Source organism: Oncorhynchus tshawytscha, linkage group LG06 (genome assembly GCF_018296145.1).
Source record: "Oncorhynchus tshawytscha isolate Ot180627B linkage group LG06, Otsh_v2.0, whole genome shotgun sequence".
Lineage (NCBI taxonomy): Eukaryota > Metazoa > Chordata > Actinopteri > Salmoniformes > Salmonidae > Oncorhynchus > Oncorhynchus tshawytscha.
In genome coordinates, this window is record NC_056434.1 from 79,326,167 (window position 1) to 79,351,170 (window position 25,004).

Genomic DNA, 25,004 nt, shown 5'->3' on the forward strand with positions numbered 1-25,004 from the left:
GTCTGATTGGGTAAAAAGAGCTGCAGAATTTCACACTCCTGAGAAGTGAAACTCAAGAACTATGCATTATTTCCTTCCACCATTAACAAAGTAATTGGAAATATAGAATAAAAGTAGTAACACATTTGGGTTTGCCATTCTATGACATTTAAGCATTTCTCTTCATTTTGTGGTAGTACAGTACATGTCGGTAAAATTCTAACCATGCCAAATTGATACAGTGATGTTCTGTGTTTCACAGGTGGTATTGTCTTTGAAGTGTGTGTGAATGTCTCTTGAATCCAGTGTATCCATCTCCTAAAAGTCTCACTCGGGCTCCACTATGCAGGGGTTGAGTGTGTGTATACAGTGAGGTCCACTGAGTGTGGTAGTAGCAGTCAGAATCTTGACATACTTGTGAATAAGAGCATCTATAGCTCCCAGGCTCACTCTGTGGTAGCTTAGGGTCTGCAGTGAGGGGAAAAGGCTTGGGGTATGGGAGGGATCCACATCCCCTCCTAATCCCACCCCAGTCCCCTCTCCCTGGGTGTGTGAGGTTACTGGTCTGGGGGTCATGCTTTTCTTCAGCAGGCAGGAGAGCTGGGGACTAAGCAGCAAAACCAGGGTCCCACCCACACGGAGAACTCTGAAAAAACATGATTAATATAAATCAATCAATAAGCAATTCCTTTCTCAACTTTTGCTGTATCCTGAATGTTTATTTGAGCAATTATGAAATTGGGATACGTGATACTACAGTTAGCTAAATACAATACCTTTCCATCTCTCTCACAATCACTGGAAGAGAGGCAGCCATGTCAGTCTTGGTGCCAAACTTCTTCCCAAAAGGGACGTCACAGACAACGACATCCACACTACAGGAAGGCAGTGGAATCTCTTCACAGAAAGGAGGAAAACGAGGAGGAATGAATTAAATCAGGAAATCATGCAGAATAATTTACTGCATTGTGGGTAAACAAATACCATAATACCTACAGTATATCAGGGACAACTGCTACATGTATTAAAACACCTAATTTGATCTACAGTACATACGTCAGAATTAACCACATTTCTATGAAGTCATACATGACAAATGGTCATAAACAGCATACTTCACAATAACTCATGTGTAGTGGATTGGCATTCCTACCCTTAGATGATGCCTGCAGCAGCTGCACCCTATCCCCAAACTTTGCAAACTCCACATTCTGATCAGCTTTCACCAACTGAGACTCATCAATGTCCAGACCCAGGAAAAAGGCATCCTGTTTAGAGAAAAAAACACTATGAATTTCTGAACAAAACAACATATAAGTGGAATTATACAAATGTAATGGAATTAAAAAAGGTTCAGCATGTTTACAACATTTTTCTGACAATTACATCCCTTAACTACATCCACATCAAAAATCTAACACAAGCATCCCACATGACATAAAATTAAAATGGGATCAATATAAAAGGTTCCCTCAGAAGACTCACCTGATATTCATGTGCAGCTTCCAGTAGAATAGTTCCCACTCCACACATCGGGTCTATCACACAAGAGCCAGGCTGGTAGAGAGAGGAGAGAATACATTCAGAACACACTAGGCCAAGCGACGGTGTGAGAAGACAACAAAATAGTTGGCCCTTTTGATGTTAGCACAGAACCTCAGAACACAACCAAACATCAAAGAGAGGAAGATGAGACCAAACACGTGAGCTGGAGAGAGGAACTCCTTCCATGCCATGAGGTAGCTACAGTACCTTGATGTCTGACAGAGAGGCCATGGCCCAGGCTATAGTGGATCTCAGCCCAGTAGTCTTCATATAACTCCGGTTGGCTAAAGGAAGCCTGGCGAGAAAGAGGGAAGCATACACTATTAGACATAGTCAACTAGAAGAGATATCCAGAAGGAAATAGACATTGAATACAGTTGTCGACACAGAGGGCAAGAACAGGTTCTGATCATGTCACCAACCTGAGGAGAGGTATCCCGAGGACACAGTGGTCATCACTCATATACACATTCACCTACAGAGGAAACACATGATATACAGTGCATTCGGAAAGTATTCTGACCCCTTGACTTTTTCCACATTTTGTTACGTTACAGCCTTATTCTAAATTGATTCAATTAATTACCTTCACACAATACCCCACAATGACAAAGCGAAAACAGGTTTTTAGACATTTTTTGCAAATTTATCAAAACAAAAACCTATTTATATAAGTATTCAGACCTTTAGCTATGAGACTTGAAATTGAGCCCAGGTGCATCCTGTTTCCATTGATCATCCTTGAGATGTTTCTACAACTTGATTGGAGTCCACCTGTGGTAAATTCAATTGATCGAACAACGATTTCAAAAGGGCACAAACCTGTCTATATAAGGTCCCACAGTTGACAGTGCATGTCAGAGCAAAAACCAAGCAATGAGGTCGAAGGAATTGTCCATAGAGCACTGAGACAGGATTCTGTCGAGGCACGGATCTGGGGAAGGGTACCAAAACATTTCTGCAGTATTGAAGGTCCCCAAGAACATAGTGGCTCCATCATTCTTAAATGGAAGTAGTTTGGAACCACCAAGACTCTTCCTAGAGCTGGCCGCCCGGCCAAACTGAGCAATCGGGGGAGAAGGTCCCTGGTCAGGGAGGTGACCAAGAACCCTGATGGTCACTTTGAAAGAGCTACAGAGTTTCTCTATGGCGATGGGAGAAACTTACAGAAGGACAACAATCTCTGCAGCAGTTCACCAATCAGGCCTTTGTGGCAGAGTGGCCAGATGGAAGCCACTCCTCAGTAAAAGGTACACGACAGCCTGCTTGAAGTTTGCCAAAAGGCACCTAAAGACTCTCAGACCATGAGAAACAAGATTGTCCAGTCTGATGAAATCAAGATTGAACTCTTTGGCCTGAATGCCAAGCGTCACACCTGGAGGAAACCTGGCACCATCCCTACGGTGAAGCATGGTGGTGGCAGCATCATGCTGTTGGGATGTATTTCAGGGGCAGGGACTGGGAGACTAGTCCGGATACGGAGCAAACTACAGAGAGATCCTTAATGAAAACCTGATCCAGAGCGCTCAGGACCTCAGACTGGAGTGAATGTTCACCTCAAGCAGCACGACACGATCTCCTTCACGATCTCCTTCGCATATTGTTGATTGTGGTCTGTGGAATTTTGTCCCACTCCTCTTCAATAGCTGTGCAAAGTTGCTGGATATTGGCGGGAACTGGAACACGCTGTCGTACTTGTTGAGCATCCCCCAGGGCATCCCAAAACATGCTCAATGGGTGATATGTCTGGTGAGTATGCAGGCCATGGAAGAAAATCTAATTTTATTTGTCTCAGGCGCCAAATACAACACCTTACCGTGAAATGCTTACTTACAAGCCATTAACCAACAATGCAGTTAAGAAAATAGAGTTAAGAACATATTTACTGGGATATTTTCAGCTTCCAGGAATTGTGTACAGATCCTTGTGTACAGACATGGGAATATGCATTATCATGATGACACATGAGGTGATGGTGGCAGATGAATGGCACGACAATGAGACTCAGGATCTCATCATGGAATCTCTGTGCATTCAAATTGCCATCGACAATTATTTATTGTCCATAGCTTATGCCTGTCCATACCATAACCCCACGGCTACCATTGGGCACTCTGTTCACACCGTTGACATCAGCAAACAGCTCCATACAGGTGGTCTGTGGTTGTAAACCCGGTTGGAAGTACTGCCAAACTCTAAAATGACACTGGAGGCAGCTTACGGCAGAGAAACGAACATTCAATTCCAACTTTGCGTTTATTTTTGTTCAGTGTATAAACAGTATAGTCAACATGCCTGACTGCATAATATTTAAACTTTGACACCTGGCATGGTCAGACAAAGAAATATGAGAATCTCCTCACAGGTTGTGGTAATCATCCAATTATGGTTATGGCAAAATTAATATAACCTCCAGATGACCTTCATGTTAGGTTGATGACCATGTACGGTTAACATTACCTCCATGTTAGGGTGATGACCATGTACGGTTAACATTACCTCCATGTTAGGGTAATGACCATGTACGGTTAACATTACCTCCATGTTAGGGTAATGACCATGTACGGTTAACATTACCTCCATGTTAGGGTAATGACCATGTACGGTTAACATTACCTCCATGTTAGGTAATGACCACGTACGGTTAACATTACCTCCATGTTAGGGTAATGACCACGTACGGTTAACATTACCTCCATGTTAGGGTAATGACCACGTACGGTTAACATTACCTCCATGTTAGGGTGATGACCACGTACGGTTAACATTACCTCCATGTTAGGGTGATGACCACGTACGGTTAACATTACCTCCATGGTAGGGTGATGACCACGTACGGTTAACATTACCTCCATGGTAGGGTGATGACCACGTACGGTTAACATTACCTCCATGGTAGGGTGATGACCACGTACGGTTAACATTACCTCCATGGTAGGGTGATGACCACGTACGGTTAACATTACCTCCATGGTAGGGTGATGACCACGTACGGTTAACATTACCTCCATGGTAGGGTGATGACCACGTACGGTTAACATTACCTCCATGGTAGGGTGATGACCACGTACGGTTAACATTACCTCCATGGTAGGGTGATGACCACGTACGGTTAACATTACCTCCATGGTAGGGTGATGACCACGTACGGTTAACATTACCTCCATGGTAGGGTGATGACCACGTACGGTTAACATTACCTCCATGGTAGGGTGATGACCACGTACGGTTAACATTACCTCCATGGTAGGGTGATGACCACGTACGGTTAACATTACCTCCATGGTAGGGTGATGACCACGTACGGTTAACATTACCTCCATGGTAGGGTGATGACCACGTACGGTTAACATTACCTCCATGGTAGGGTGATGACCACGTACGGTTAACATTACCTCCATGGTAGGGTGATGACCATGTACGGTTAACATTACCTCCATGGTAGGGTGATGACCATGTACGGTTAACATTACCTCCATGGTAGGGTGATGACCATGTACGGTTAACATTACCTCCATGGTAGGGTGATGACCATGTACGGTTAACATTACCTCCATGGTAGGGTGATGACCATGTATGGTTAACATTACCTCCATGGTAGGGTGATGACCATGTACGGTTAACATTACCTCCATGGTAGGGTGATGACCATGTACGGTTAACATTACCTCCATGTTAGGTAATGACCATGTACGGTTAACATTACCTCCATGTTAGGGTAATGACCACGTACGGTTAACATTACCTCCATGTTAGGGTAATGACCACGTACGGTTAACATTACCTCCATGTTAGGGTAATGACCACGTACGGTTAACATTACCTCCATGTTAGGGTAATGACCACGTACGGTTAACATTACCTCCATGTTAGGGTAATGACCACGTACGGTTAACATTACCTCCATGTTAGGGTGATGACCACGTGGTTAACATTACCTCCATGTTAGGTGATGACCACGTGGTTAACATTACCTCCATGGTAGGGTGATGACCACGTTTAACATTACCTCCATGGTAGGGTGATGACCACGTACGGTTAACATTACCTCCATGGTAGGGTGATGACCACGTACGGTTAACATTACCTCCATGGTAGGGTGATGACCACGTACGGTTAACATTACCTCCATGGTAGGGTGATGACCACGTACGGTTAACATTACCTCCATGGTAGGGTGATGACCACGTACGGTTAACATTACCTCCATGGTAGGGTGATGACCACGTACGGTTAACATTACCTCCATGGTAGGGTGATGACCACGTTTAACATTACCTCCATGGTAGGGTGATGACCACGTGGTTAACATTACCTCCATGGTAGGGTGATGACCACGTGCGGTTAACATTACCTCCATGGTAGGGTGATGACCACGTACGGTTAACATTACCTCCATGGTAGGGTGATGACCACGTACGGTTAACATTACCTCCATGGTAGGGTGATGACCACGTACGGTTAACATTACCTCCATGGTAGGGTGATGACCACGTACGGTTAACATTACCTCCATGGTAGGGTGATGACCATGTACGGTTAACATTACCTCCATGGTAGGGTGATGACCATGTACGGTTAACATTACCTCAATGGTAGGGTGATGACCATGTACGGTTAACATTACCTCAATGGTAGGGTGATGACCATGTACGGTTAACATTACCTCAATGGTAGGGTGATGACCATGTATGGTTAACATTACCTCCATGGTAGGGTGATGACCATGTATGGTTAACATTACCTCCATGGTAGGGTGATGACCATGTATGGTTAACATTACCTCCATGGTAGGGTGATGGCCATGTATGGTTAACATTACCTCCATGGTAGGGTGATGACCATGTATGGTTAACATTACCTCCATGGTAGGGTGATGACCATGTATGGTTAACATTACCTCCATGGTAGGGTGATGACCATGTATGGTTAACATTACCTCCATGGTAGGGTGATGACCATGTATGGTTAACATTACCTCCATGGTAGGGTGATGACCATGTATGGTTAACATTACCTCCATGGTAGGGTGATGACCATGTATGGTTAACATTACCTCCATGGTAGGGTGATGACCATGTATGGTTAACATTACCTCCATGGTAGGGTGATGACCATGTATGGTTAACATTACCTCCATGGTAGGGTGATGACCATGTATGGTTAACATTACCTCCATGGTAGGGTGATGACCATGTATGGTTAACATTACCTCCATGGCAGGGTGATGACCATGTATGGTTAACATTACCTCCATGGCAGGGTGATGACCATGTATGGTTAACATTACCTCCATGGTAGGGTGATGACCATGTATGGTTAACATTACCTCCATGGTAGGGTGATGACCATGTATGGTTAACATTACCTCCATGGTAGGGTGATGGCCATGTATGGTTAACATTACCTCCATGGTAGGGTGATGACCATGTATGGTTAACATTACCTCCATGGTAGGGTGATGACCATGTATGGTTAACATTACCTCCATGGTAGGGTGATGACCATGTATGGTTCATATTACCTCCAGATCTGGTTTCCTCAGGTCCACTCTCCAGCCCAGCTGTCTGCTCGCCGCAGTTCCAATGATCCTACTCAGATCCTAGACAGACACCATCACAAACAGGACAAAGTCAAATCCTCCTCTATCACCTCATAAAAAAAACACAACCTGAAACCTACCAGACTAAACACCTGTTCTTATATGCATTTTGCTTCATAGGTTGAAGTTCCATTAAGAAGCAAAGATGTGACAAATAACCTTCTCTCCTCCAAAGTGCATACCTGGGGAGAGAAAAGTCTGGACAGGGCCCCACTGCACCGACAGTTCACTCTGAAAGACACTGTGGATGTCTTTCTGTCACAGCTGCCTTCTATACGGTTCTCTTCATCTTTGTCCCCTGCAACACAGTTTACACTTCCAGAGTCTTCTGTTGATGAAATGTGATCCTTGCTTAGTCCTAATTCTCGTCTCTCCCCCCCTAGTCCCAGCTTCTGTGTTCCATTTGGTCCGTTACAAGTTGACCCCTCAACACCACTCTCTTCCTCCATCTTCCTCTTCCTCCCTGGTAGGGCCAGGCTCAAGGTACAGTCGCTTCTCATCATCAGGTCTCTCTGCAGGCATCTCCATGACAACACAGCTCTGGTCCAGTCACTTCCATCACCCATGAGCCTTGACTGGATACCAGATGGTGTTTTAGCTGAGTGTGACAGAAAAATAACGACAGTAAAAATATAAAGTCCTGTGCAAACCATTTAATTGCAGCTTCATACTTTTAATCAGGGAGGATAAATATTCAAACAGAATATTTGGTAGGCTTACCTGTAGGGGCCGAGAGTCGCTTTAGAAGTAGAAACAGCCTCTCTGCAGATTTCAGCTCCCTCACTTGCTTTATTTCAAAAGAGGTGGTGAAGAACACTTTTCCAGGGATGTGATCCACCTAAACAATACACATTATTTAGTGCAAACTAAGAATTCCCTAACATATAACCATGTCAACAACATGAATTTAACAGTTGTTAATAAGAAAAGATTAATAGAGAGCCAGGATGTACGACTGGCTTTTTTCCAAGCAGCCAACCTATGCAATATGCATGCGCAGTCAGCGGCCTGGCTTCCGGCTAGTTAAGAGGAAGACCATTTTATATAAACGGTATTACTTTATTGGCTAGTGTTTCATATAAATTCATTGCACATTATTACTAAGGTTAGCTACACGAATACTGTAGCCTGGAACTAACTTATGTCTTGACTACTCACATCTTTGGCTGCAAGTTTGGTCTTCACCTCCTGAATCAGGAAAGGCTCCATGCCGTTCCCTGCGGTGCAATAGAACTTTAGAGCAGCACGCTGACAATTTGAGTCGTTCATACTGTCGAGTTTAGAAATGCTAAGCTATAAAAGTAAAACTCGAAATCTCCATGCCAGTACCTACGTGGGCTGCCATGTTGTTTTGTTTACACGGAAACGGAAATACCGAAGAGGCAACTGGTTATTTCCGCGATGACCAGCAGAGGTTGCTTTAGCACTACAAAAGAGCATCAATAACACAACTGACAATTGCTAGTTACCACAATCACAAAGTCTTAAACCCCGCCTATTTCTAAAATGTATCAAAGTTGTTTTAAACCTAACCTTAACCACACTGTTAACCTTATGCCCAACACTAACCTTAGATTAAGATCAAAAAGCAAATTTGTGTTTTCATAATTTTTTTTACGATATAGCCAACTTTGACTGTGGCTGTGGTAACTAGTGATAACCCTGAGAGTTGGGTTATAAAAGTGAATAATGCCATGTAAGGAAATAGCACTTTACGAATGTTTCTGTGTATCATCCTTTGAATGTGCCAGACTTGCTTATACATTTTCATGTAGATTTGCATGATCACATAGAAGGCATCCAAATAAAATGCATCAATACTTAAATGGATGTTTGGGAGAGTGTTGTAAGTTGAGCCATTTTTTACATTCAGTATGACTCCGTCAAGGGAAATATAGTATTATATCTACATAGATTTCCGGATGTATTGTATTCCTGGAAATAAAAATGACAGTTTACAAAACATAGCTTGTGAAGAAATGTTTTTTAAAGTATCTTGGTACATCTTACCTTGTATTTGGGGTCAGTTGAAAAGGACTGGGTAAGTTGAGAGCCCTACACTTTTCTGTACTGTATTAAATATTACCTTTTGAAAACCATGTATCTTTCCAAAACACAATTCATCACAATCATTTTTGTTGTTATATTTTAATCATTTTCTTAATCATCATTTTTTAACACAGGTGTAACACCTAAAAACATTTGTGTACTGTTTTAAACACTTCGCATAGGCCAGGCCCTGGTGTTACCTTATATCCCCGCGATAATTTCTTGCTTTAGAAAACACTTACATTGGCTAAACTTACCCTGTAGCCATTGACTCAATTTACCCCAAGGTACATTTTTGACCTATATTAGCCCCTGCAGTTACAAGGATGCACTTTCATGCTCGGGTTTAGGACTTCATGTTGAAGCTAATAGAGACCCCAACGGATGTATAGAACAATCTTAAAATGATCTACTTCGGTTTAGATACAAGAATCATGAAAACTCTAACACAATAAATGCAAATCTGTTTTTTGGACCTAACTTGTTACCACTTTTTCCATGTGGTTTCTTCCTTTACAGACTCCATGAAATGACGACCTCTTCCTAAATATTTGGTCAAATTATAAATGTTGTGTATGGTTTCCTAGAAACAAGGGTTGGCTCAACTAACCTTTTGGCTCAACTTACCCAACTCTTCCCTAAACAGGCTTCCATAATGTCTCTGGCATCGAAAGCAATGATTATTTGGGGGAACTTTCTCTTCATCTTTTCAACTCTCAATCACCATGAATCTCCCTCTGTGACCGTCTTTACTACAGCACAGAATGTTCCACTGACATTCGAGACCAGGTGTTCTGACATGCTGAGAAGACATGTGCATACTTGCATATTAAAGTGTTGTCATCTCTCTGAAATGTGTTTGTTTTGTTTAAATATCTAGGCCTACTTCCATAGTTCTGACGTGCATTAGATTGAATGAACACAACATTAGATTGAATCAACACAAAAAAATTATCATTTTGTGTCTTACAATAGAATGACCCTTGTTGCAAAAAATTCCTCAACCCTGATAGAAAGCGCTTCCCTGTAATTTAAGGGCTAATAACACCGTAACATTGTATAACATTATTGTAAGATTAACATTTGACAGAATTAGTTACAATTCGGTCAAAGTTAATGACTGAGAGATAGACCTATTATTTTCTTCAAAATGTCTGACAAAGGCCAGCCTTGGACATCCAACTTGACACAACTGTGGGAAGCATTGGAGTCAACATGGGCCAGCATCCCTGTGGAACGACACCTCGTGAGACTGTTCTGACAGGGTGAAGATGTTCTTAATGTTTTGTACACTCCATGTAAATTAATAACGCCATTTAGCAGACACTTTTATCCAAAGCAACTTTCAGTGATGCATGCATTTTACCTACAGGTGGGTCCAGCGGGAATCAAACCCACAAACCTTGGTGTTGCAAGTGCCATGCTTTATCTACTGAGTAACACAGGACCACCATGTAACAATGGGTTATCATATTGTTGTCGTTGAATGGAAACAATCTTTTTTTTCAGAATCACTGCAGCAGATTGTTCTAATAACAAATCTCTAATAATCGTGGCATGAAGTCATGTTCTTTTGAACATGTTCTATTTGAATTTGACATCTAGGCCTACATCTCTGCATGTTTCTCCTGCTAGTTAATTCTTTTTAAATTCTAATTTCAGACTCTTCATCAGTGCGATATATTAGATGTATCCATGTAGAAACTAGACATTAATACTGTTTCATGAGCTGCCATTTGAAATAATTAGCTTCACTCTTCTGGTTAAATGCTACATTGTTTAAAATGGTGGACCAGCCTTAGAACTGGCATGATCTATCGCTCTGCATTAACTTGTTTTTATTTTCTACGCCCCATAAAACATAGAAGGGAACGGGGAGTACAGAGGACTAACTGGGAGAGTAGCTATAAGGAAACAACAGGGCAATCATACAACTTCATCGCCACGTCTAATTACTGCATATTAGCTGTAAAATCTTTATGCACTGTTAGGGGTAAATAAACTCTGAGTGAGATGTCTTCACTATAATGACATTGTTTGACTGATTAATTAATCCGCCATTTTGATAAGCAGAGTTAATCTCTTTGGGGCCTGTATTGTATGTCTGACTGGACACCAAGGGCCATACAAACCAATTAAATGTTATTTCGCTCTGAGCCTCATTCTCCAACATTACACTTCATCAAGCTATCTCAGTGTCTATCCCGTCCCTACTAACCACGTCCTAACCCGCCCTTTACAAGCTGTAATGTAGCCTCAGAGACTGGCTGAGACAAGACACGCAACTCAGTCTCTCCCTCTCTCTCTCTCTCTCTCTGTATCTGACCATGTTTGAGTGTGTTAATACTGGGTTGCACTCCCCCCCACCCCTTTTGCCCTCAGAACAGCCTCAATTTGTCAGGGCATAGACTCTACAAGGTGTCCCAATAGGAATGCTGGCCCATGTTGACTCCTACGCTTCCCACAGTTGTGGCAAGTTGGCTGGATGTCCTTTGGGTGGTGGACCATTCTTGATAAATACGGGAAACTGTTGAGTGTGAAAAACCCAGCAGTGCTGCAGTTCTTGACATAAACTGGTGTGCCTGGCACCTACTACCATACCCTGTTCAAATGCACTTCAATATGTTGTATTGCCCATTCACCCTCTGAATGGCACACATACACAATCCATGTCTCAATTGTCTCAAGGCATAAAAATCCTCATTCAACCTGTCTCCCCCCCTTTATCTACACTGATTGAAGTGGATTTAACAGGTGACATCAATAAGGGATCATAGGTTGCACCTGGATTCACCTGGTCAGTCTATGTCATGGAAAGAGCAGGTGTTCTTAGTGTTTTGTATAATAGTGTACATTCCAACTATGACCATAGAAGAGAAAACAATGTGATTTATATTGTGCTTACTGAATGAAGTTAAAAGTCAAATCAAATCAAATCAAATGTATTTATATAGCCCTTCGTACATCAGCTGATATCTCAAAGTGCTGTACAGAAACCCAGCCTAAAACCCCAAACAGCAAGCAATGCAGGTGTAGAAGCACGGTGGCTAGGAAAAACTCCCTAGAAAGGCCAAAACCTAGGCAGAAACCTAGAGAGGAACCAGGCTACAGTGCCTTGCGAAAGTATTCGGCCCCCTTGAACTTTGCGACCTTTTGCCACATTTCAGGCTTCAAACATAAAGATATAAAACTGTATTTTTTTGTGAAGAATCAACAACAAGTGGGACACAATCATGAAGTGGAACGACATTTATTGGATATTTCAAACTTTTTTAACAAATCAAAAACTGAAAAATTGGGCGTGCAAAATTATTCAGCCCCCTTAAGTTAATACTTTGTAGCGCCACCTTTTGCTGCGATTACAGCTGTAAGTCGCTTGGGGTATGTCTCTATCAGTTTTGCACATCGAGAGACTGACATTTTTTCCCATTCCTCCTTGCAAAACAGCTCGAGCTCAGTGAGGTTGGATGGAGAGCATTTGCGAACAGCAGTTTTCAGTTCTTTCCACAGATTCTCGATTGGATTCAGGTCTGGACTTTGACTTGGCCATTCTAACACCTGGATATGTTTATTTTTTGAACCATTCCATTGTAGATTTTGCTTTATGTTTTGGATCATTGTCTCGTTGGAAGACAAATCTCCGTCCCAGTCTCAGGTCTTTTGCAGACTCCATCAGGTTTTCTTCCAGAATGGTCCTGTATTTGGCTCCATCCATCTTCCCATCAATTTTAACCATCTTCCCTGTCCCTGCTGAAGAAAAGCAGGCCCAAACCATGATGCTGCCACCACCATGTTTGACAGTGGGGATGGTGTGTTCAGGGTGATGAGCTGTGTTGCTTTTACGCCAAACATAACGTTTTGCATTGTTGCCAAAAAGTTCAATTTTGGTTTCATCTGACCAGAGCACCTTCTTCCACATGTTTGGGTGTGTCTCCCTGGTGGCTTGTGGCAAACTTTAAACGACACTTTTTATGGATATCTTTAAGAAATGGCTTTCTTCTTGCCTCTCTTCCATAAAGGCCAGATTTGTGCAATATACGACTGATTGTTGTCCTATGGACAGAGTCTCCCACCTCAGCTGTAGATCTCTGCAGTTCATCCAGAGTGATCATGGGCCTCTTGGCTGCATCTCTGATCAGTCTTCTCCTTGTATGAGCTGAAAGTTTAGAGGGACGGCCAGGTCTTGGTAGATTTGCAGTGGTCTGATACTCCTTCCATTTCAATATTATCGCTTGCACAGTGCTCCTTGGGATGTTTAAAGCTTGGGAAATCTTTTTGTATCCAAATCCGGCTTTAAACTTCTTCACAACAGTATCTCGGACCTGCCTGGTGTGTTCCTTGTTCTTCATGATGCTCTCTGCGCTTTTAACGGACCTCTGAGACTATCACAGTGCAGGTGCATTTATACGGAGACTTGATTACACACAGGTGGATTGTATTTATCATCATTAGTCATTTAGGTCAACATTGGATCATTCAGAGATCCTCACTGAACTTCTGGAGAGAGTTTGCTGCACTGAAAGTAAAGGGGCTGAATAATTTTGCACGCCCAATTTTTCAGTTTTTGATTTGTTAAAAAAGTTTGAAATATCCAATAAATGTCGTTCCACTTCATGATTGTGTCCCACTTGTTGTTGATTCTTCACAAAAAAATACAGTTTTATATCTTTATGTTTGAAGCCTGAAATGTGGCAAAAGGTCGCAAAGTTCAAGGGGGCCGAATACTTTCGCAAGGCACTGTATGTGGGGTGGCCAGTCCTCTTCTGGCGGTGCCAGGTGGAGATTATAACAGAACATGGCCAAGATGTTCAAATGTTCATAAATGACCAGCATGGTCGAATAATAATAAGGCAGAACAGTTGAAACTGGAGCAGCAGCACGGCCAGGTGGACTGGGGACAGCAAGGAGTCATCATGTCAGGTAGTCCTGGGGCATGGTCCTAGGGCTCAGGTCCTCCGAGAGAGAGAAAGAAAGAGAGAATTAGAGAGAGCACGTGGGGTGGCCAGTCCTCTTCTGGCTGTGCCGGGTGGAGATTATAACAGAACATGGCCAAGATGTTCAAATGTTCATAAATGACCAGCATGGTCGAATAATAATAAGGCAGAACAGTTGAAACTGGAGCAGCAGCACGGCCAGGTGGACTGGGGACAGCAAGGAGTCATCATGTCAGGTAGTCCTGGGGCATGGTCCTAGGGCTCAGGTCCTCCGAGAGAGAGAAAGAAAGAGAGAAAGTGAGAATTAGAGAGAGCACAGCTAGCAGCTAGCATTCAGACCAGCCTTACTGATTCAACCTTAGTCATTAACTACATAAGTGGTCTGCAGCCAGCTTTGATCCACCACAGTGTAAAAACACAACCCAATTATCTTCCTTTCATTACACTGAACAGTAATGGGATACAAAATAAAATAATACTATAAGCGACAAATTTGTGAAATGTATGGGCATTATTAATGCTGTAATTCCCTTATTCCTTAGTTTGCGGGTACATTTTCTGAAATGTTAAAAATCTCTTGAACTGTCGAGCAGTACAGTATATCCGCAAAACAACGTGCATATTGACTCAGTGGGTGATTTACATTCAAAGTGGGGGCCTTAAGAGGCGAAATCAGTTGAAATGGCAGTAAATGGCTAGGTGTGAGTGTACCCAGAATCTGGGTAATGACTGAGCACATTCATTGTTAAGGTGAGTGACTCATGTTGATTACAGGGTCTGAGCCAATTTCCATGCTCGGCTTCCTGCTAAGCGGCTCTGTTCAGCATTTGTATTGCACTGCCTCCCCACTTCATGTTCACATGGAAATGAGACCTTTCACTTTGGTGTAGGAACCGAGAGAGAGAGAGAGAGAGAGAGAGAGAGAGAAGACTGCGAAGACGTGACAGCGATGCACAATACCAGAAGGATTTGGGAAGGGAGTGTTTGCAGAGAGACCAGACACAATGAACCATGTGCGGCTGTTCATGTTTGTATAACAGGTTGCTGTAATGTCACTATTGTCATCCAGAGTGATGGTATCATTGCTACTGCTCTGATCGTACCCTCTGATCTAGTGTCTACCATCTTGAAGTTCCTTACTCTAGTATTGCTCTGGCCTTTGCAGATTCAGATTGCTGTCATTACTACCACTGCAAACGTGGTGTAATATAGACAATTCCCATAAACTTGATGAGTCACCATTTATAGTTTGTTCTGATGGAAATGATCCAACTGACTCGATTATGTAGATGTGTAAAAATTATATTGTATAATAATAAACTACATGTATCAATCTGACTCCATTACTATGTGAATGCTATAGGCCCATACTCACGTCCTGTGGGTATAGCCAAGATTGCGAGCCTTGCGTCACCACTCATAATAATACTATAAAATGCACGTGTCTAGGTTTACCTTTATGCAATTATTAGAGGCTAAGGAACAAAGCGCTAATATATTGCAATCAATGTCCTAGCATTAAATAATTGAATTCACCTTAGCTCCAGTGGAGGCTCCTCAGAGAAGGAAGGGGAGGATTATGAGTGATTATGACAACTTCCAGAATAAGTCCTCCAACCTATCAGAGCTCTTGCAGCTTGAACTGACATACTGAAAGCATAAGCTACAGCTAGCTAGCACTGCAGTGCACAAAGTGTGGTGAGTAGTTGACTCAAAGAGAGAGAAAGACAATAGTTGAACAGTTTTGTACAAATTAATTTATTCCAAAATGAAGGAGAAGCAAGAGAGAGAGAGAGAGATAGAGAGAGATTTCATATTTTTTTTCAGTTTCAGTTACACTTATTTAGCTAGCAAATGCAGCTGGCTAGTTTAGCCTACTTAAACACCCTGCTCAAACAAAGGAATGCTATGTTAGCTAGCTGGCTATAACTATCCAACTCAACACTGGAACACTTTCAAGTCAAGGTAAGCTTTTGGTTTGACTAATTTATTACCACCAGAGCCCGCCTGTGTAAGTGCTAAACTGCTTAATGACTGTACACTGTAATGTTACTGCATGATTGTAGCGGGTTTACTAATGCACTAGTTCTATTAGCTATGTTGACTATGACGTTACTTTAGCTAATATGGTGACAATGGTGTAGGCTGTGTGTAGCGGTTATGATATGGTTTGGCTTGGAAAGGTTTTTTCACTTGGTCACATACAGCTGATGTGTTGTCCATTGAAGTCCACAAGCGAAGGGAAAAGGTGAGAGGAAGAGAGCGCATAGATGCAAGAAGGAATACAATGTGGCTGCTATGAAAGTGAACTGTGTTTACATGTGATCTCAGGTGAATTTCTTTTTGCATATTCTGTTGAAAAAAACGTTTCTTAAATGTAAGCAAACGGAACAAAACGTGCATAACCATACCTGAACATGTCCAATAGAAAATCTTGTTTGCAACTGTTGGAGTAATTATTACACTCGTCATCAGCTAGATGCAGGCAAGAGTGTGCAAGGCGGTATTGAATGTTTTTTTTAAAGTAGTGCACTGAGCCTTTAACAGTCCTTTATTAGCGGAATGATATAGCTGTCTGCAGCGCCCAAAAACAATGACAATTTCTCTCAACCAGTGGCATATGGGCTTTTTAGGGAAACACTGATGTTGCCCTTTGATAAGCGGTGCCTACTTTATCAAAGGCAGGGGCGCAAAATACTTCACTTGTCCATTCCCAGCACGCCTCTCCAGGGTGCTGTTGGAGAGACTCATCTCTGCAGCGCTCCACCAACGTTCTGTCAAAAAAATAAACTAACATCATGTAGTAGATATAGGATATGGTAGAAAGAGTATGTGGCCTTTTCTGTAGCCTACAGGCTGGGAAATAAAATATATGACAATGTAATGAGCTGGACACTTTTAACATCATGCAGGTTTCTCCGATCAAATAGCCTAATCTAGATGGTGCCCAATCAAATAAAAAAATTGCTGTCATGTTAACAAACAACATATTCTAACAACAGGACAGTTCAAAGTAAAATGGACAATATGGAATGGACAATCACCATTGTTGTCCAGGAGTTTCACCCCATTGTAGTGATCAGTGGTTTCAAGTTTGTAGCCTATCTGTCAATTTTTGACAAGCTGATCATAGCGAAAAATACAATTCTTCTGCATTTCCCGCTGTGTAGCCTAAACATATTTCAAATAGGCTCACGATAACTCCTGATAAAGATGGGTAGCTGATACTCAGAGCTTCAATAGCCAAATTGATTAGTCACAGGAATCAGGCCTAGTAAAGCCAATGGCCTGTTTTACAAATGGTGGGCCTACCACATGGTGGCAGAATGTCGAGGACCGGCTCTGAATCCAGCCACTATTTATCGTTGAACTCAACGGGTTTTGTCTGGCTAATATCCTACAGAAACAGGCTGCAATATTCAAGGTAAATTAAATCAAATTATATCCAACTATAGAGACTCCCCTTGTCTCCTGAAGTCCTTATTTTTCGTGTGCAAATGTTTTCACCATGACCTGTATATCCAGGTTACGGGCCCGACTGTTTTCTATACTGAGTATTGACAACCCAGACAGTCTTTCCTGAGACATTGTGCATTATATTGTCTATTGCGCTGCACACAATTTAAACTTAGTCTTGAATGATGCATGCCAAGACATACCAGAGATAAGGGACTGTTGATGTTATTATATATTTTATCCACAAAGTAGTGCATTGGACCTTTAATATTATTGTATTAGTGGACCATTATAGCCGTCTGCAGCGCTGGCAAAATGTTTTTCCAGCACCCAATATTTAGTTTTGAACTGGGTACCAGCAGAAAAGTGGTTAAATTCCTGCAGTGTTAACACCACATAAACAAATGTCCTCCTCCATAAAGGTTGCAATGTATCCCTTGGTAAGGTTCGAGGCCAGGAGGAGCAGGCCCGAACCTCACCAACAAACCTGGTGTGCTTCCAAACAAGCCTTACACAACAATTAGTCACTTATCACCAGGGATCCAGGAGGTAATTAAGGCACAATTATCATGCAATTAAAAGGTAATTTGATACGGCAAGACATCAGAGATCTAGTGGATGGGATTTAATAACACTGGGGGAGGAACATTAGCCCCTGCTCAAGTCTGTTCTCTTGATTGTGATGGATCTGAGCCTCTGCTGTGGTCTGATGTCTGTCGCATACAAAACCCTTATTATGTGACAGTTTGGCAGCCTTCTCCAGTAATGGGCTTAGACCCGACAACCAGGGCCTCCCTTGAGTAATGATGGAAGGAAAATGTGCTCCAACTTCAAAGCAAGGCAAAATCAACAAAATACCGAAATATTCTTTCTTCAACGAGAATGTTCTGTCTCTTTTTGCCTGTATGAAAAATAGATTTGCTGTCATGTTTTTATACTGTTTAAAGCCCACAAAGTCTTCTGCCTTTCGCACAAATGTTCAATGTCTTCAGATGGCTCCAAAATAATAACCTTGTAATGTCTCTTTGTGTACTTACCCTTCAGCAAGAAAAACACTGAGCCAAAATGACCCAAACCATCAAAAGACAATAACATTTGAGAGAGAGAGAGAGCTGTTTGGTGTGTATTTAACCACCATTGTTTCTGAAATGTCATAGCAATGATAAAAACGCCATTCCTACTGTTGCTGCTCTTCTCACTATGAGAGATTGCTTATAGTTTCCTAGAATATACCCTCGGCTAGACCTTTTACTGTAATGTGACCTTGTCACGTCTTGATTCTCGACCACTACCTCCGGAGGTCGAGCACGACACTCACTCGACAGTTGCCCCCCTCCAAGCAGGGCAGTGTAAACAGAATTGTCTCATTGAGCACAACACTCCCATAATAAAAACAAAAGGCAACAGTAAACATGTCGTTCCCCACAAATGATGCAGAGTGCACCAATGATGACATATAGCCGATATTAAACCGTTTACAATGTAAAATTCCCTCCAGAAATGAACCCAATAACATATTGATAAAAAAGCTATATCTTTAGGGCCTGTACATGGTCCATATGATCAGGCAGTTGTGCTATTTCAGCAGTAAACATGATCACCTGTCTGATGCAGCATGGTAGCTACATGGCTGAAGCATGATCACCTGTCTGATGCAGCATGGTAGCTACATGGCTGAAGCATGATCACCTGTCTGATGCAGCATGGTAGCTACATGGCTGAAGCATGATCACCTGTCTGATGCAGCATGTTAGCTACATGGCTGAAGCATGATCAGCTGTCTGTTGCAGAATTGTGGCTACATCGCTGAAGCATGATCACCTGTCTGATGCAGCATGGTAGCTACATGGCTGAAGCATGATCAGCTGTCTGTTGCAGCATGGTAGCTACATGGCTGAAGCATGATCACCTGTCTGTTGCAGAATTGTGGCTACATGGCTGAAGCATGATCACCTGTCTGATGCAGCATGGTAACTACATGGCTGAAGCATGATCACCTGTCTGTTGCAGCATGGTAGCTACATGGCAGAAGCATGATCACCTGTCTGTTGCAGAATTGTGGCTACATGGCTGAAGCACAGGGTTGCTTTTCTGCATTGTTTACCACAATGGGCTAATCATTAGCAAGATCACATACTCTAAATATGATCATGTTGCTTGTTTAATGTCCTTAAACTCCCCCTGGCACTAAAAAAAATAATGTGATTTTTTTGTGTGTGTTTATAATAGAGGCCTGCTGTTTATGCATTCCAATGGCCGACAAGATTCCCACAGTTACTTATTTGATATTCATGTCAGACACTCAAGATTGTAAACAAAAATGAATACATTATACATCACTGACAAGCTGGGATCCCACTCTTTTCAATAATTGCAATCAAAACTGTTGTATTTTCCCGAGATTATATTTAGGAATGTTGCATAGTGACTGGGTTTATTAGAACCATAGACAGATTAGAACACATTTATTTCTGTGCATCAATCAGCTGTGTGAGGAGTTGCGGCTCTCTTGCCAACAACAGTTGATATTCAGTTTATAAATAAAGGACATAGCTCATGAACAGCTTCGGAAGTTTATCTGGTTTTTTACCTCTTAAAGATCCAGCCCTTTTTTCTCCCAATTTTCGCCTGAAATGACCTACCCAAATCTAACTGCCTGTAGCTCAGGACCTGAAGCAAGGATATGCATATTCTTGATACCATTTGAAAGGAAACACTTTGAAGATTGTGGAAATGTTAAATTGTTGTAGGAGAATATAACACATTAGATCTGGTAAAAGATAATTCAAAGAAAAAAACATGCATTTTTTTGTATGTTTTTGTACCATCATCTTTGAAATGCAAGAGAAAGGACATAATGTATTATGCCAGCCCAGGCGCAACATGTGCCTACTTGATTTATTAATACATTTTAAAGATCATAACTGCGCACTCTCCTAGCAAGGTAATAGCAAGGTATTAGCAATAGCAAGGTATTCTTTCCCTGTAATAGCTACTGTGAGTTGGACAGTGCAGTTAGATTACCCCCCCTCATGAAAAATCGAAATTTAACAAAATAACACTCATTTTCAATAAAGAGGGGAGGGGGGGGGTAATGATCCTCAGCACAAGGTCGTCCCTTACTGCCTTACTGAGGCGGAGCTCATTCGAGATTGAGGGCAAATCTGGTTGATAACGCGTCAGACAGCAGGAAGATTGTGAAGGATTAAATACAAATATTGGACTACATTTTTTCTTCTTCTGTTATGGAGTTTGAAAATGCACTGCATATGGTGGGCCATATGACAACTTGATTAAGTGGCCCACCAGGCCCGGTGAGCTCAGCAGATGTTGCCGGGCCAGCAGGCAGCTCTTAATGTCGAGTCCTGCAGTCTCTAGCTAATCCATTCCCTGTATTCCATGTCATGTGCCAAAAACAAAACGCCACCTGCTGGAGAAGATAGATTTTTGGCCCAGTTAGCCCTCTCGCTTCGCCTCTTCCTCTCTTGTGTGACTCACAAATGTACCTTCATTACTATAGCTCCCGCCTTGGGACAATCAGAGTAATTGTGTAAGTACCGGATCTCCATGGCAAGACGCATAATTCACTCAAATGATGTCAAAATCGGGTCAGTGGACGGACAAACGGAGAACCATCCACTGTCCCCTCTCCGATTTCATTGTGGGGGACAATAATACACTGTAATAGCAGAGCAATGTTTTTGAAACCGCTGAAATATATGTGCATTTTCCTAATATTAGAAACTTCGTTTTATTGAGTTTTTACCTGAAAGTAAGAGCCAGTTACTCTGAAATGGACGCTGTAGCTTTAAGGGAATCTCAACACACCATCATTTTATTTAAAAGAAAACAGGCAGGAATGCAAGTAGCAACTCGCCAGTGAATTTACAACTTTTTAAGTCACACTGTTTCCCATGTAATGATTTGCATGCTATTGATGAAATTAAGCTTAATTTGTTCTAAGGTAAATTGTTCAGCTAACTAACTAGCTAGCTAACTTAGCTAGTACGTTAGTATGTGAGGAGGATGCAGACATTTTGTTTACCAAGCTCTGTATAATATGAATGACACTGTATGATAACTGTACTGTATTTTTACATTCGTATGAGGGGTACATTTTTACAATGCTGATGTTACTTGAGGAATCAAATGTTATTAGCTAGCTAATGTTAGCTATAGCTTGCTAGCTGCTGTACCACATTGGCTGTGTTATTGTCTTCAAACTAAATTAGTGTATGGGCAATTAAATAAACAATTTAGATGTCTGTACATGCTTGTGAATTGTTGCATTATTCAAGAGTGTAATATGGTTTTGTTGCATTAAGCAAGAGCGTAATATGGTAGATGAAAAGTTGCTCGCATAGCTGGTTGAATAGTTTACACGCTTAAAAGGCTCGTTACATTTTGACAGGAAAATGGTCCAATTCACACACTTATCAAGAGAACATCCCTGGTCATCTCCACATAAAACTGCTGAACAATGGTTGAGTATTGGTTTAGCATACACTAACACTGGAATGGATAGTTTGACTGCATTCACTATGAAAACTGAAGTCATGGTAAAATAAAACACATTACACGAGTACATGACTCAAAGTCCTTGTCCCATTTTATAAAGTTAAAGACGGTTAATGTGTTGGAAGCCCTTGGACCATTTTAGAAAGTTAAAGACGGGAAATGTGTTGGCAGCCCTTGTCCCATTTTAGAAAGTTAAAGAAGGGAAATGTGTTGGCAGCCCTTGGCCCATTTTATAGAATAAAATGCTCAATGGTTGCTCGACCTTGCAGTATTCAGTAGGGGGAGCTCTCGTTTTTCCCCATGCCCTAGTTTCTCTCCCTGTTGTCTTGGATTTAGTGCTGCAGTGTAGAAAATCGGGCCACTGTCTGCCATATTAGCTGGCTGCTGGATACAACGGTAAGGAACACACTCCCCGGTAAATGCCTTACAGTAAGGGAAGTGCCCAAAGCTAAACGAACGCAGTTGATATGTGAAGTGTTGTTCGATTATTTGTAACGTTTTTTTATGGCATGGTTATTCATACTGAGAGAATGGCGATATGATGAAATCAACAACTTCCTTTCTGTGCACTACGTGATCCTGTTCATAATTATTTGTATTGAATGTTTAAAAAAAAACGTTTTTAAAGCTTTTACAATGTTTTAGCACGTAACCAATTGCTTTATAAAGAGACACATACACATCATCTCACCACTTACACTAGGCTAAGGATTAGAATGAATTTAGGCTACTCTATAAGGAGAACAGTTGTTTACATGGCATGTACAGAGTCATAACTAACCAAAGGTTAACCTGAGGTTAATGAATAATTCTAGACTGAAACTGAAAGTGTGTCTCAAATGTATACTTTATGAACTGTGTAATAAACACTGTATGATAAACACTCAACTGTGTTTAAGCTTTCTTCTCTATGTCTTCCACAGGCTTTTTTCTCATCGTGCATTTACATCAACAACACACTCGCCTGCCCACCACCAGATATCCTGACGTTCATCATGGGGCAGTTGTTGGCCTCAGAACAGGAGCAGTCGGAGGCTCAGGTTGCTGTTGGCTCTCTGCTCTACTCCGCCATGTTGGAGGCCGGTGCTCTGCCTGATGTTGCCGTCGACCACTATCTGCTAGCTAATCCAGAGAGCCTGGACTCCAGGACCCACCTACAGGACCACCTCCGCCAACTGCAGGGGCACGTAGGTAACCGGGCGCCCACCTACCTGAAGGAGCTGATCAGCCGCCTGGTCGCTTTCTCTGACGAGCCCAAGGTTGCAGGCCTGGTGGGCTTGGTGGTCTCCATGGTGATGGAGACGGCATACGCCTCGTCCAGGGGGTCAGTGAGGTCAAGGGGTTGCCAAGTCGAGGAACGGCGAGCGGAGCTCCAGGACATAATGGAGGAATACCTCAAGCGCTGCCGGATGCACTTGAAGGATGAGCAGAAGCTGAGAGAAGACACCCAGCGTCTGGAGGGCCAGCTGAGCTACTTGCTGACCCAGCTGAAGAACACCATACTCAGGGAAGGCCCCAGCTCCAAGGCCCTGAAGCACTGGGCCAGCGGCGCCGCCTTTCACACGCAGATGCTGCTGCACCTGACCAGGCTAGATCAGAGAGGAGACCCGCTGGTCGTCCAGGCTGCAATGGAGCAGTACCAAGAGGACTTTAGAGAGATTCTACCTGCGTACAGATGCTACAAAGCCAGTACGGTGACTGTGATAAAGTGTAGGGGAGGGCTGCAGACCGGGGAGGATCCTCTGACTGAGGGGAGTGTGACTGGGTTCACTGTGGTGGATAAAGAGTTAGGGAAGAGTGTGAGTGTACCCCTACCTGAGGACGCTACCCCTGGCATTGTCCTGATCACTTCAGATATGTGTGCTCAAGCCTATTTAGAGCGACTGTTCTCTCCACAAGGCCCCATAGCAGAGCTGGAGAGGTACTTTCTCAACAGCAGAGAGAGTCTACGCATGAAGTTGATGGTACAAGAACCAACGGACCCCAACGAGAGGCTGAGCATAGTGGAAACAGAACCCCTAGACAGAAGATAGCACATGTTCATGTTGACTTTCATACAGGCAAAGGCAAGATGCAAAATCCACAGAACTGAACGAACACTCTTGACTAAATGTGCATTTATTGTATTGTATGTATGATCAAATGTTGAATAATAATCTGGTTTATTCAATGCTAATGTTCTCCTATGACTTTCTGAGAAAATATATTATAAAAGCACATGAATAATTCCTTCCCACGCAAATCAATTGTTATAATGCGAGAAACTAATTGTACAGACACAAATGGCAAAAGTAGCACAGTTCACAGTACTTAATTGTCTATGCTATTGAAAAGGATGCTTGAGTGCAGTTTGCAGGTTTGAATTGATTTCTTTGTGCTTTGTGGAAGTGGTTCTTTCTTACTTTGTCCTCACATTCAGTTCAATAACCTTTTCTACAGCTTTGTAGAGTGCTCGGAAGCAACAGCTGATTCTTTGAAAATAAACTCTTAATGGTTTTGCTGCTGCCATGGCTGAATGTAATGTAGGAATGTGTCAAACTTTATCGAGGCCTGTCAAATTGAATGACATTTGAGTCACACTTCATTGCTACAATTACAAGTCAAAGTGAGCGACGGAGCTGCTCTCCTAATGCTACGTGATTAGTACTCTGCACTTCTACACTTTCTAAAGCGCTCTCTTTTATTCTCGATCTCCATCCCTTTCTCTTTCTCTTTTCTCTCCTCCCTGCCTCTCTCTGTCACGTAGCATTAGCTATCCATGTGAGGTGGGCCTGTGAGCCAACACTACCAGAGGAACAGTTGGGCTCTGCGATGTCACTCTGTGCAGACCTGCCACCTTTAACACCCTACTCTGACATCTCAGCCACTCTTACTGTAACTCAAATCCTCCTTTTCAGAGTTAGTTACTTAGAGGGGGGAGG

At 42.4% G+C, this 25,004-nt stretch overlaps 2 protein-coding genes across 2 annotated transcripts; one reads left to right on the forward strand and one right to left on the reverse strand.

Annotated features, from left to right (window-relative positions):
- Positions 1-124: 124 nt before the first annotated feature.
- On the reverse strand, positions 125-8,518 carry thumpd2 (THUMP domain containing 2). Its single transcript, XM_024425138.2, has 10 exons — positions 8,285-8,518; positions 7,847-7,964; positions 7,309-7,724; positions 7,049-7,126; positions 1,947-1,999; positions 1,732-1,819; positions 1,465-1,536; positions 1,133-1,247; positions 756-876; positions 125-625 (listed from the first exon to the last, which is right to left on the reverse strand). The coding sequence occupies exons 1-10, from the start codon at positions 8,393-8,395 to the stop codon at positions 307-309; spliced, it is 1,491 nt and encodes a 496-aa protein (XP_024280906.1). The 5' UTR covers positions 8,396-8,518; the 3' UTR covers positions 125-306.
- Positions 8,519-22,381: 13,863 nt separating this feature from the next.
- Positions 22,382-24,579, forward strand: LOC112253156. Its single transcript, XM_024425139.1, has 2 exons — positions 22,382-22,479; positions 23,007-24,579. The coding sequence occupies exon 2, from the start codon at positions 23,079-23,081 to the stop codon at positions 24,114-24,116; it is 1,038 nt and encodes a 345-aa protein (XP_024280907.1). The 5' UTR covers positions 22,382-22,479; positions 23,007-23,078; the 3' UTR covers positions 24,117-24,579.
- Positions 24,580-25,004: the final 425 nt, after the last annotated feature.